This window comes from Anoplopoma fimbria, chromosome 7 (assembly GCF_027596085.1).
Source record: "Anoplopoma fimbria isolate UVic2021 breed Golden Eagle Sablefish chromosome 7, Afim_UVic_2022, whole genome shotgun sequence".
Classification (NCBI taxonomy): Eukaryota; Metazoa; Chordata; class Actinopteri; order Perciformes; family Anoplopomatidae; genus Anoplopoma; species Anoplopoma fimbria.
Genome location: NC_072455.1, coordinates 14390573 through 14403953, shown reverse-complemented (window position 1 = coordinate 14403953; position 13381 = coordinate 14390573). Strand labels below are relative to the sequence as shown.

Below are 13381 nucleotides of genomic sequence, written 5' to 3'. Positions count from 1 at the left end.
CGTGTGAAACAGTGGGGAAAACACACCGCACACAAACGCTCTTTTCATCCCTCCCGTGTCCATCGGGTCAGTCTTGATCACAGAAATAGAGTCATATGAAAGCAATCAGCGTTTCTATTGAGTGTGGGTGAACGTGTGTGAGAAAGCAAGCGGTGGCGAGAGCGAATGTATGTCGTTCAATGCAATCAGTAGGCATTTGTGACAGTCATTAAAAGGTGTGAAATCTGTGTTCGGTTGCGGGGGTTGTGTGGGATGGTGTGTGTGTGTGTGTGTGTGTGTGTGTCAAACAAAGTGTGGTGACTGCTGGGGGGGTGGTGGATGGAGGGGGATTTCTCTTGTGTGTTTGCGGCTAGCAATGCACTGTGTGTGCCTTTGTAATAAACAGAGAGTGTGTGATGGAGAGATGCATTTCAACACAAATGTTGGCGGAGATGAGTAGCAAATCCGAAGTGTGCCACCTCATGTTGACGTTAAGTGTGACACAGTAGATGTGTCTGTGTGTGTGTGTGTGTGTGTGTGTGTGTGTGTGTGTGTGTGTGTGTGTGTGTGTGTGTGTGTGTGTGTGTGTGTGTGTGTGTGTGAGAGTGAGAGAGAGTGTGTGATGAGATCTGTCCTTTCCATGGTTAAAGTTCAAACTCCTCCAGAATCTGTTTCAGCTGTTGGCCCGTCGGCTCGGACCACTCCGTTCAAAGAAAATGTTTCTCTCCTCTACCGGACACTCTTGTCATCTGCTTTCTCCATCCTTCTTTCCTTGGGATCCTTCATCTCTCACTCCTGCCGCTTCCATCCTCCCCTCAGCTTCTTTTTCTTTAGTGTGCAATTCCTTCAGTCTTTTCTTCCCTTGTCTCCCTCCCTCTTTTTTTTTTTTTTTTTTTTAAGTTCTGCATTCAGACGCCGCTTTATTCCTCCTCCCCAGACAGCACCCTCTCTCGCCCTGTTCTTTTCCTTTATTCTTCTTTTTCATTTCATCCCCTCTCCCCCCCCCCCCCCACCATCAACCCCACCCCGCCCCTCGCTTCTTTTCACTTCTGCGTTTCAAAAAAAGCGTTTGAAAAAAAACAAAACTTTCATAGATGGTTTCTACCTCAACACTTCCACAAACGAGGTCTAAACTTCAAAACTACAGCATAGTACAAGGAGCTATAAAAATATACACAGAGTTCAGAGACCCTAGAGGGGGTGGGAGGGGGAGGAGAAAAAGGGAGGGAGGGAGTGAATGGGAGAGGGAAGAGAGGAAGAGAGACACAACCTCTGTTCGCTGGGAGAATTAAAAAAAAAAGAGATTAAATTAATATCAACGCAAAGGGAAAAGGAAGGAAACAAGGTCGTTCTAAGTTGTGAAAAACAAAAACAGCAGATAAAAAAATGTCTAGCAACAGAAGTGTAGTTTAACAGAGTGGGTAAAAATAATAAAACAATAGAAAACAGAAAAAAACATCTAGAAATTATTTACTGGATATTCATATATATAATCTATAAGTGTTGATAGCGATAAAAAATTTCACTTTTTTGATATTCGCTCACTATTTTGTGTTTTGGTATTTAAGACAAGTCTAAAGAACGCACGCGTACGCACAGTCACTCACACACAAAGCGCACACGCACACACAAACTGAACCCCACGCGCGCATATGCAAACTCATATGCAAAATTGGCTGTACTGAAGCACACTAACCGCACACACACGTCTAATGTGGAGCAGCAGCGCCATAATTATTATCCAATGTGTATGCACACTCGCACAGTCACACACACACACACATTATTAAAATATACAAGATTCTGAGTGTCACCGATTGGTCAGACCTCCTCAGGCTCAGGCCTGGGTCATGTGACCGCCGCTTGGCCTTGCTGATTGGGTGAGTCCGAGGCCCCTATTTTTCTCAGGAGAAACAATCACAAACAAACTAGAATGCTATTGGTGAGTTAGTGGCAGGGGCCGGTCTCTGGTTGGCTGATGGAGCTCTGAGGGGTGGGGCCGGTGGGCTAGGCAGGTATGGCCTCTGGGAATCAGAGTTCTCCGGCGCTAAGTGGGATCAAGGGTGTAGTTTTTCTTTTGTTGTAGTCCTATTATTTCTCTTTTTTTTTGTTTTGTAAAACATCGCAAGTCCCAACGCCAGGTCCATCCTCCTAGAAACAAAGTGTGTTGCCACACAAACTAACACACGCTGGCGTTACGGGGACGACTCTTCAATTCAGCACGTGTGGGTCTGGTTCAGCTCTGAGTTAACAAGAAGGGGGCACTCAGAGGCTCTTGCCCATTCGTGAGGGCCTTGTTAAGAAGGGCTATGTACCAATGTGCGACTCTGCCCTTAACACACACTTTGTAGCCCAGTGTGTGAGAATCGGGTGGGGAGGGATATTCAGCTAGGAACACAACTGTGGCCGGGCTGTCAGGGCAGTGAAGGGTGGTGGTGGGGGCATTATGGGACAATACTGGTAGTATTGAGGGGTTCAGGTTTTGAGCTGTGATGGCGAGCTTTGCTGTGGCTTCATTTGGAGCGGGGGATTGGTTGGTAATGGTTAGAGGGAGGTGGATGTGTCCAGTCGGCCGGAGCGGCGGCCGTCTCATACTTTGTAGTAGATGTTGGCTGGGCTCTGGGGAGGCATCTCCTGGACGATGTAGACGGGGTGTCCGTAGTCTCCGCTCACCTTCTCGTAGTGCGGGCAGTAGGCTGAGTCTGACGTCCGCAGGGGGATGATGATGTCGCTGGGCTCAGAGCCGTTGTTGTTGGAGCTGCCGAGGCCCCCGCCCCCTCCTCTCTTGGGGCTGGTGAGTGAGGACAGCGACAGCGGCGGGTGGTGGGTGTCCGAGTGCTTGGCGTGCCTCCGCCTGTAGCACACCACGCAGATCACGGCCGTCACCAGCAGCAGGAAGGCCGAGCCTCCCGCTGCGCCGGCGATGAGGGCGATGTTGGAGGGCTGAAGGGGCCCGTTCTCGCCACCGCCCTCACCCCCGAAGCTGTTCGTTCCCCGGGACTGGGTGGAGTTCCCCGCTCCGCCTGAAACAAATCACAGAACAATCTTACTCCAGTATCACAGGCTGCTTCCAGTGTTTCCCTTTGATTTATACATGCATATTAATCACCACGAATATGTCAAAGCAATAACCCAGCTTGCTTTCACAATTTACGGTTTTCATGAGCTTTTAGATAAACATACCAATCCTTATGGTTCTATCCCACAATGACATGAGTAATGGTGGTGGTTTAGTGCCGCTAGTGAAGGCTGTGGAGACTTAACCCAGGAGGAATGCAGCAAATCTCATAGACGCTCACATGTGGTCTCTTTATTGATGTAATGAAGTGGACAGCAGTGCTTGGAGAGGGAAGTCCGTATGAGTGTGAGAGTACTGCGCCGTATATGCTCATGTGGACAGCCTGGCTAAGCCGCAGTGTGTATCAAGGTAACACACTATTTCCCTAGCCTTAACAACTGTATTTACTTAGCGTTACAGCCAGCCACATGAAGAGAGCCTATGTACCGCCAGACCACACACTCCGTCTGCCTGCTGGCCCTCCTGCCTGTCCGTCTTTTTTATCTGTCTGTCTGATTATCAAACTGTCTGTCACACTATCTGTCTGTTTGTCAGCCTCTGTCTGTTGTGTGTCTGCCTGAAACCTAAGATCTTCACAGCCTCGGAGCTCACAGTTGCCTCAGCAGGAGGTTGGGTCAGAACTCAGCAGGTGAATGATGGTCTGGAGGCGTGTGTGTAAGCGTGTGCATCTGTGTGTGTGTGTTTGTGTGTGTATGGGGGGGGGGGCGGCTTAGGCTCTGGCACCTGGACCGTGTGTATGTGTGTGGCTAACTGGTTAAGGCCGGTAATGCGAGTCCCTGCTATATAGAGCCTTTGGATTGGTCTATCATTATTCTTGGCACACATCCCTTTCTTTTCTCCCTGTCTGTCTCTCTCCTGCGCCTCCTCCGCCTCCTCGCCCTCCCATCGCTCCGTGGTTCTCTCCATCTTCGGGTTATTGTAGCCGTAATGACCTACCTTGCTCTGAGCTCATTTCCTAGCAACATAAACACACGGACATACACAAGCAGGCGAGGAAATACGTGCAAACGCACCTCATCCCCCCTGCTTGCTCGGCGCCCCCCCGTCGCGCCGGACTGACTCGGAGCAAAGCACTAATGCCGGACGTCGATTACGCTCCCCTCTCCTCCTCCCGCTTTCTTCCTCCCTCCATTAACCCAACATCCCTCATTCTCCATCTCCATTATGATCGCCGCCTTTCACCGGCTCTCTTTATTATATCCTCTCCCTTCACCTCTCCTCCTTCGCCTTCTCTTCTCGCTCCCCCTATTTTCCACTTCTCACTACCTCATGTGTTTCCTTTTTTTATCACACAAGTTCAGACTTTGACACCTTTTTTCCCCCTTGGTCCCTCTTCTTTATTTCATTAGTGAATTTCACCTTGGAGAGAGACATTCAACAGGTCAAAAATGAAAGAACAGGCCAAGGTGATAACATATTCTTGTCCTTATCTTTGAGCCAGCTGTACTCCCTCTTCTATTTCTTGAGTATAACTCACATAGATGGTCTTATATATGTTTTTTTAACATATTCTTTGGAACTGTTTTATAATGCAAGAGAGTTGAGACGCTATGATTTCCCACTTAACTGTAGCACAGGTTTTATGCAAATTTCTGAAAATGTCAGAATAAAGTGTGAATCAGTGCGTGTTTCCATCAACAACCTAAATGAATACATTAAAGGAGATCCGAGAAGATTAGATAATTAATGGAGCACCAGTCACTCTGACGCATCGTGGCATTTCATTGCTGCCTCCCACATAAGACTACTTTTTTTTTTATAAAATGATTTTTCTCTATCCATGTGAATTGCATACAATCCTGACACCTGTGCTCCTTGTATTTCTTAGTTGTTGTTTTTGTTCTGGTGACAGCTTTACATGAACACCTGGTTTTACAATGGAAGATGCAGAAGCAGTGTTTTAAAAAAAACATGAAAAAAGATTATTATATATTACATATTTCTTTCCTCTTACGCGTCTACTCGTGGATGAGAGGCTCGTGTTCGTGACAGCACAAGATGTAAACATTAATGGCACCCAGCTGAGCTGTACTGTTAGCTAGCTCAGTGGCGCTAGGTGAACTAGCTGTATGGAATGAAGATGCAAGCTGTCTTTATGTCTTTATGACTGGCGGGTGTAGTTCGGCAGAAAGAAAATAGTTGCTTCAGGAAACTTTTTCACTTGAGTTACCGGGTCATGATTTCTGGAAAGAGACATTGCTGTTGAGTTTTCAAATGTAATTTATTCAGACACTATCAAGTGCTGATAAATCCAACACTCTGCAACTCACACAGAAACAATCTAGATTAATATATAGCACTGCATGTAAGAGGGAAAAAAGGGATATTTTTTAATTGTTTATTGTCCCTTTAAGAACAACTATTTTCCATGGTTTCCAAACAGATTTATGATCCATTTATCCTAATTGGACATCTGAGACCCTGCCACCACTTTAACGAGTGATTCAGCAGTGTGTGTATGATGTCTTTGCATTTTGATTTGACTCTAGACTCTGAGAGGGAGGTTCAAATAACCCAATAATGTATTAGTTTACATCCCTGGAGGGGATCAGATGAGACAAAACGATTGTGACTAACCAGCAATATTCCAGTTATTAGTTGAGATGATTCATACATTATTGTCGTGTCAGGAGTCTAAACAATCATTTCAGATAAGTGTGTGCTAATATGTCCTTTTGTGAGCTTCAAAAATGTGTAAAATCCCTCATTATGTGCGAGATGTAAATCAGTCTTGTAGTGTGTCCATTGTCATCTGTCTCATTCTAGTACAAACAATGCATAGTATTGTTGCTCACTTCACACATGCTGTTCTCACCTAGGTGAGGTATAGACAAGTGGTTGGACAATGTGTGAATGTCCTGATTGACACGTTTGGTATAGTACACATATTTACCACCAAAAGCAAAAAGCAAAAATAAAGAGAGGGAGACATGAACGCAACTGAGAGCAGATTATTTCTCTTCTGCTGAATGATTTTGAGGTAGAGTTTGAATCTAGCCCCTCTCCATTACCATCTCCTTGTTCTATTCCCTTCTCCTCTTTGCTTTTCAATTATTCTTTTCTTTTTCCTCCTTGTGTGCCTCCCTTCCTTCCACCCACCCTGCTCCATCACTCCCCCGTCTCTCCTTCTGTCTTCCCTCATCTTTCCGTAATTCTCATTTCTTTCTTTCTCCCTCTTGACGGAACTAGAGAATCCAGGCCACCTAAACTAATGACAATATAACTCTCTGAAATGTCGCCGCCGGTCTAGCCCTCTCTCCCTGCTGCCCTCTCCCCCTCTCCCCCTTCTCCTCCCTCTCTTTTTTCTCCCTTCTCCCAAGGTAGCTATTAGCCATCCATTCCCCGCCTGCAGCACTTAGCTCGGAGGGGCCGGGCGCAGAGACCGGGAGGAGAGCGATATAGAGCAGTGGAGAGAGAGAACGATGTGGAATTAAATAGAGAGATCCACACATGTCACCGCTGCACATTCTCCATCTGTCGCCTCCCTCCCTCCCTCCCTCCCTGCCTCTCCCCACTGCCTCTCCTTTTATCTACCATTCTTTTCCCTCCATCCATTTTGTGGAGAGATCTGCTGTGGATTATCGTCATTTGGTCAGCCTGCTTACCTGGATTTCTGCTGGTGGTACGTCCTGCTGGCGGCTCCTTCTTCGGGGGCAGCCCATATTGGCCTGTGGAGGAAAAAAAAGGGTGGAATATGAGCAGGGTTGGTATAAATACCAAGACTACAACAGCCAAGGCTCTCGGAATTGGAACCAATAACATCGGCAAAGAGAGAGCAAGAAAGAAAATAGAGACGGAGGAGCTGTAATAAAGGCTTCCCTCCCTTCCTTACCCATTATGAGAGAGCACGTATTGATTGGGCTTCTATGTGCCGTGTATGAGCACTTTTCCATTCGTTTGAATGAGAAACTAAGGAGAGGCCGTTTGTTGTTTTGGCCAGAATTAATTTACACAAGGCCATAACGGCTTGTAATCTGTAGTCGCTAAATCAGGCCATCTGTCTAGCAAGCCCTCAGTAATGGTGATGGCATTAAAGTGCGTTTATGTGACAAGTACACACACACACACACACACACACACACACACACACACACACACACACACACACACACACACACACACACACACACACACACACACACACACACACACACACAGCTATTGTACAAGTGCCACTCCTCAGCGCTGAAAGAGATGGTTCAGAAAATACTAATTTAGTTCGCTTTCTGAGCCATCTGGCCAACAGTAGGCTGCAAGAATAGAGTTTTATATCGGGATACATGAATACTCTGCTCTGCAGTTTATGCAACATTTTAAAAAGAAAGTCCATTATTGGTCATTGCAGCAGCAGGGGGAGAGCAAAAATTGATATGACCATGGGGGTTCTTATGGATGAAACTGTACAGTAAACCCACGCACACTGCATTACGCTCCATGTGCACAACTGGTGAATGTGTGAGTGCGTGCACAGCTGTCAACCTATACATGCTGACATTTAGAGAAGTGTAAAGCTAATGGCTGGCGGCTCCCTCATGACAGTCAACCAAACAGAAGTTAGGGGCGGTGCTGTCTGGATCAATAGAAACTGCTGTGTGGTCGGCACGGAGGGAGGTTCAGGCTGTGTGTGTGTGTGCGTGTGTGAGTGTGTGTATGTGTGTGACAGAGTGCAAGCAAGATAGATAAAGAATGAAATAAGAGAAGACAGGTCAATGTATGTGTGTGGGGCAGGGTGCAAGTGTGTGTGTGTGTGTGTGTGTGTGTGTGTGTGTGTGTGTGTGTGTGTGTGTGTGTGTGTGTGTGTGTGTGTGTGTGTGTGTGTGTGTGTGTGTGTGTGTGTGTGTGTGTGTATGATGAAGCAGAGTGGCATATCTCATCAGAGATCACCATGAGGTGGCACGCCGCTTATTTAGATGACAAACAACACAGACGTGACCTTTCAGCCACATAGCAGATAAGACAGGAAGACAAAGGAAGAGTGGAAATAACAGAGAGGGGAGACTCGGAAGGAGAGGTGGTAAGCATGCAAAGTGAAAGGGAAGTGATGAGAAATGGGAAAAAGGGAATTTGAAAAGGAAGACAGCAATGTCGCTTAAATGAAAAGGGGTTAAATAGAAGGGGAAAAAAGCTAATGCTGAGGGAATAGAGAAAGGGGTTGGAAAGATGATAAACAATAAGATGTGTGTCTTAGAACTTCATAGAGTTGTGCAAAAGTGGCTGAGGGGTTTGAATACGTTTGTGTGGGGAAGGCAGCGTTTCTGTTGCCCATGTGGTGAAAAAAGCCATGGAATAGTGTGTGGTGTTTCTATGGAGCTGAGCTGACTGTGCTGATCTTATTGGCTGATAGAGCCACATCAGCGCCACTTGGCTCATTGCAAGTGCACCTACAACACACAGGGGCCTGAAAAACGGCGTATTGTGTACGAGCAGGGGGGTCGTGTGAAGGACAGGTGCCTATTATGTGTAGGAATGCGCAGGTCAGTGAAAATGCTTTAATGGGCCTTTTTTGTTGTTTGCTAGTTTTCTGAAAAGCCTGCATGCCAGGGTCATTACCTGTGAATATTTTTTTCCAAACAAATTAAAAGTGTGTGCAGCTATGACTCATTACAAATCCCTGACTGTGTGCTTCAGCGCTGAATGGAGCCATTTTTGTTATCGTGCTCTCGCTGGCAGGTCAGCTGTGTGTGTGTCCTGCTGTGTACGTGTGTGTCCGCTCGCCTGCATGACATGTATGTGCTCATGTCCTGGCATGCATGAGCCTACTTTTATACCTGTAATGTATATGATGGGGGAGTTGCAATGTGTGCGTTTGAGTGTGTGTGCGTGTGTGTGTGTGTGTGTGTGTGTGTGTGTGTGTGTGTGTGTGTGTGTGTGTGTGTGTGTCTGTGTCTAGCTTGAGTCGGTAGTAGTAAAAAGGGAGAGTGAGAAGGGAGTCAACAGGGCTCATTAGAGCTGACTGATCCCTCACTTCTCTGCTGTTCTCACCACTTAACAAGCCCTAATATGCTCAGAGAGAACACACACGCACAGAGAAGTGAGTGCGCACGCGTTTCTGTATGTGTGTGTAAGGAAGAGGAAGATTATAAGGATGGTTTAAAAAGTGAAAGAGGCTGCAGATCATATGAGGAATGTGTATTGAAAAGTGTATTACCTACAATAGATGGCGGTCGGCACGTCTCCAGTTTGGAGAAACAGACAGGAGTACCAGCACAGTAGCAAAGCAAAGTACTGCTGTGTTCAGAGCCAAAAGACTCCTGTGTTCAGCGAGGTTGAATTTGTGTTTTTTTCAGTGAAGTCTGGTTGCTTTGAAAGGGACATGGCTAACAGCTTCAGATCCTCGTCTGAAACGTAGTCTGTATAGATGTCCGATGTAAAAGTAAAGCAGCAAAAATATTCTAAATATAGTGTACATTTAAACAGATTTTTATTTCTTTAGATGTCTAAAACATGTTTTGCTGCTGCTCCCGTCCACAGCAGTACACTGCTTTGCTCCCGTGATGGTACTCCTGTCTGTTTCTCCAAACTACATCTACTGTATGTAATACACAGACTATGGACAAGTACCTCATACAATCCCACTTCAATTCACCCGAACTATCACTTTTAAATGAGCGATTGTGTGTGATGCATGAATAACAATGCGTGTGTGTAATGAGTGAGTGTGTGAAGAAGAGTGGTTGACTCCAGGAGTTGTTCATATGAGAGAGCTTGTGTGTGTGTGTGTGTGTGTGTGTGTGTGTGAGAGAGAGAGAGAGAGAGAGAGAGAGAGAGAGAGAGAGAGAGAGAGAGAGAGAGAGAGAGAGAGAAATGTAGGACAAGAGATTTGAGAGGACTTACTCTGTCCCACTTTCAGGACCACCTTCATGCCTTGCGTGGCACACACTCCGCCTCTCATGCTATCCAGGCCTTGACGCGTCCCATCTGACGTAGCTGGAGGGATGGAAACACAAAATAACACAATTAGCTAAGTACCAGGGTGGTACACACACACACACACACACACACACACACACACACACACACACACACTCAAACACACACACTCAAACACACACGGTGAAAAAAACATTAATTAAAGCCACACAAATTTACTTTCTCCCAATCTATAGCCGACGCCAACAATGGCCTCTATTCATATGGTCAGCCTTTCCAGAGTCAGCGAGTGACATTTGCAGAGGCAGCAATTTTAAACTCCACCAGAAGCTCTGAAATGTCAAACTACACAGCGGCGGCACTTTAATAAGTCCTCATTTAGCAGTCCACTGGAATTCATTAACACCCCCGCCACACTGCATGGTCCCAACCGCTTTCTGTCCAGTGCAATTGCTGCCTTGGCTGGGGAAATATCCGGAGAGGGGGGTAATCTAGAGAGCCATAGACTGACTGATGGAAAAAAAGGGATGGTAATCCAATCAAGGGCGCATATAAAATAAAGTGGGGCCCCTAAAAACACTGTGTGTAGAGAGAAACTGGAAGAGAACAGACTATGAATGAGTTAAAGCTCCAATGTTTAATACCCCATTACTGTCACTCGTGCTCATGTTTTAATTAAGCGAATTAGAAGACTTTTTCGATTTGAAATTGCGGGACTGATGTGTTAATACAGGAAATGAGGGATTTACCATGCATTTTTAAGCCACGAATGCTTTTTGTTACACTGGAAAAGAAAAATGCAGCAAATTAAATCAGAATAACTAGAGATACAGCAACACACATCAAATCAGCCTCCTAACCTGTTCTGGAGTCAAACGCTCTACAGCGAAGCTATAGGAGGGAGGCCAAAGGAGGTCAAGCAGTGCTGACTAAGTGCACAGGCAAGAGGGTGTGTGGGCATGATTCCCTGTAACACTCTAACACTTCTTCTTACATAAAGCATGTCTGCGATGCATTAAAGATCACTGGTCTGCAGGTCACTGAGGCTGGAGGAGGAGGAGGAGGAGGAGGAGGAGGACGGAACACACAGTGAGAATCCGAATGGGGGGATCAAACAGTAAAAGTGGAGGGACAGAGACATGAAGACGCAAAGTATAAGAGGAGAGAAAAGAGAGGAGGGGGTGAGGGCTAGAGAGATGAGCATCAAAATCATTCGTACACAAATTTTCTCTCATCGCTCCAGCCTTTCCATCACATGATAAAGAGTTCTTATGCCACAGTAGCTAGTAAAAAAGACAGTAAATATATTCTTCTTCCTTCCACCAACCTGTCGTCCAACACCCCAGCACCAACCAACTGTATTTTTCCCTCTATAGCCCCCGGGGCCAACTCTCACCTTATATCCTTAAAGAAATATAAAAAAAAATAATTTCCCCCCCTCCACTCAGCTCCAGGCTATAGATTAGCCTGTCTGAAACGAGGAAGAGAGGGAGGGATGGCGGATGGCTCAAGAGAGAGAGAGAGAGAGAGGTGTGAAAAAGAGGCAGCTTTACTTCTAACACCTCCGTCACTCTCTCCCTCCATCTCTGCAGGACACAGAGTGTGAAAGCAGGAGGAGGAGAGAAGCAGGCGGGGGTCAAGGCGAACAGCAGTATGGTGGGGAAGCCAGGAGACAGGGATGGATGAGGGGATATTTAAAGAAGTGCTACGAAAAAGTTTGTATGCTACTTCAAGTTATTCTACTATTTGTTGTGTTACCAAAGCATTTTAGATCATAGTATTTTTTTTGTTTCTGTGTCATATATATCCTGTTACACTTACGTAGGAGGAAGATTGAATCTATTTCAATGAAGTTCATGTGATTGGAAATTAAGTTTGTGCTAAACTAAGTAAGCCCTAGCTTAAGTTTCTTCAGGGCTTAGTTGTGTCATTTTGTGTTGTTTATTTGTTTTCATTTAATTTGGCTGCTCAGATGTCACATTTAACCTGTTTTTGGAATTCAGATATACTATTCAGAAAAGATTGGGCCTCAAGCAAAAAACCCTCTTATGAAAAAATATGTTCTTACACGTACAACTTTAGAATTTTATCCCTAGAATGTTCTTATTTTAAATTTAGTCGGATTCAGTCATTGTGTTAATATACAATAGGAAGCAGATTATAAATGGGATTTCTGTTTGTTTCATTTAAATAAAATACGCAAAAATATTTGTGAAAATATTTCCTAATTTTACATGGGACTTTCTGCATTTTAAGTGGATAAACAATGTCAATTTTAATTTAACAAAGTAATTGAATGCAACTGAACCTAAAACACATTTTTACTTAATTAATGGTCCAGTCATTTAATAAATGATTAAATAAATTATTTGAAAAGTGAAAAGTGAGATGCTAAAAAGACATCTCAGGACACGTGATGAAGATGGTTGGAGGATGGAGTCGACTAGTCTGAGAGAGAAGGGGCGGAGGACTACGATTTCTGAGAGTAATAACTCCTGACACACGAGGGAGGATGAGAAGGTGACAGGAGACGAGGGAGGTGAGGAAGACGAGGAGAGGAGGATGAGGCCATGCAGGGAAGCGAGGCGGGGAGACTGATTGCCTGTGACAAGCTGTTGGTGATATGATGGGGACAGGAGACTTTGTGAGATGCTGGAGATGACCCATGCAGAGCCCAGTGGACACAGGGAGGAGGAGGGGGGAGGAGGGAAGAGGAGGAAGGAGGAAGACAAGATTCATGGAAAGAGGGGAAAGTTGTAGAACAGAGAAAAAGTAGAGCAGTTAAAAACAGAAACTAAGGAAGGAGTTTAAATGACATGATAGATAGCAGAGAGGTAAAAGACTCTAATGTCTCCATTATGGAAAAGTGCAGCGGTAATGGATACAAAGAAGAGGGAGACAGAGAGACTGAGAGCCAAATTGAACCAGGAGAGCGAACCACATATGTGATTTTGCAAATGCAAGTTTTTGGGTTTTTTTTACATCATAATCAACAGGTCACAAATATCACAAGGGCAATTTTTGTTAAAGCAGTGAAACGTATTACGAAAAAATCCTCTTAAATCCATCAAAAATGTTACAGGTGCACCCTATTTCTGTGAATCTCTATTACACAGGAACAAAGCGGACAAAGAGATCCAAAATATTCTCCACCACCCAATCTTGGTTGCTCAACACTGGGAATGCTGAAAGTAGATATCACCAAATCAAGGTCTAAATAATCAGGGAACACCTGTGAAATCCAGATGAGAGACGAGAGATGAGAGCGGGAAAGATGGGGAGATGTAGGAATGGCGTGCCGCAAATCTTTCCCACCTCACTTTGGGAGGACAGAGAGAGAGAGAGAGAGAGAGAGAGAGAGAGAGAGAGAGAGAGAGAGAGAGAAAATAAAGAGAGTTAGGAGGAGTGTATAGAGCAATTTGGGATGAGATAAGAGGAGAAAGGAGGAAGAGC

The 13381-nt window shown here is 45.3% G+C and overlaps 1 protein-coding gene across 1 annotated transcript in view; it reads right to left on the bottom strand.

Annotated features, from left to right (window-relative positions):
• Nucleotides 1-1020: 1020 nt before the first annotated feature.
• Nucleotides 1021-13381, bottom strand: part of efnb3b (ephrin-B3b) — a 74948-nt gene continuing 62587 nt past the window's right edge. Inside the window, exons 3-5 of the mRNA XM_054601587.1 lie at nt 9893-9985; nt 6664-6726; nt 1021-3002 (exon numbers count right to left, since the gene is read on the bottom strand). Of these exons, the coding sequence (XP_054457562.1) occupies nt 2569-3002; nt 6664-6726; nt 9893-9985 (590 nt within the window). The 3' untranslated portion in view covers nt 1021-2568. The remainder of the gene's footprint in view (nt 3003-6663; nt 6727-9892; nt 9986-13381) is intronic.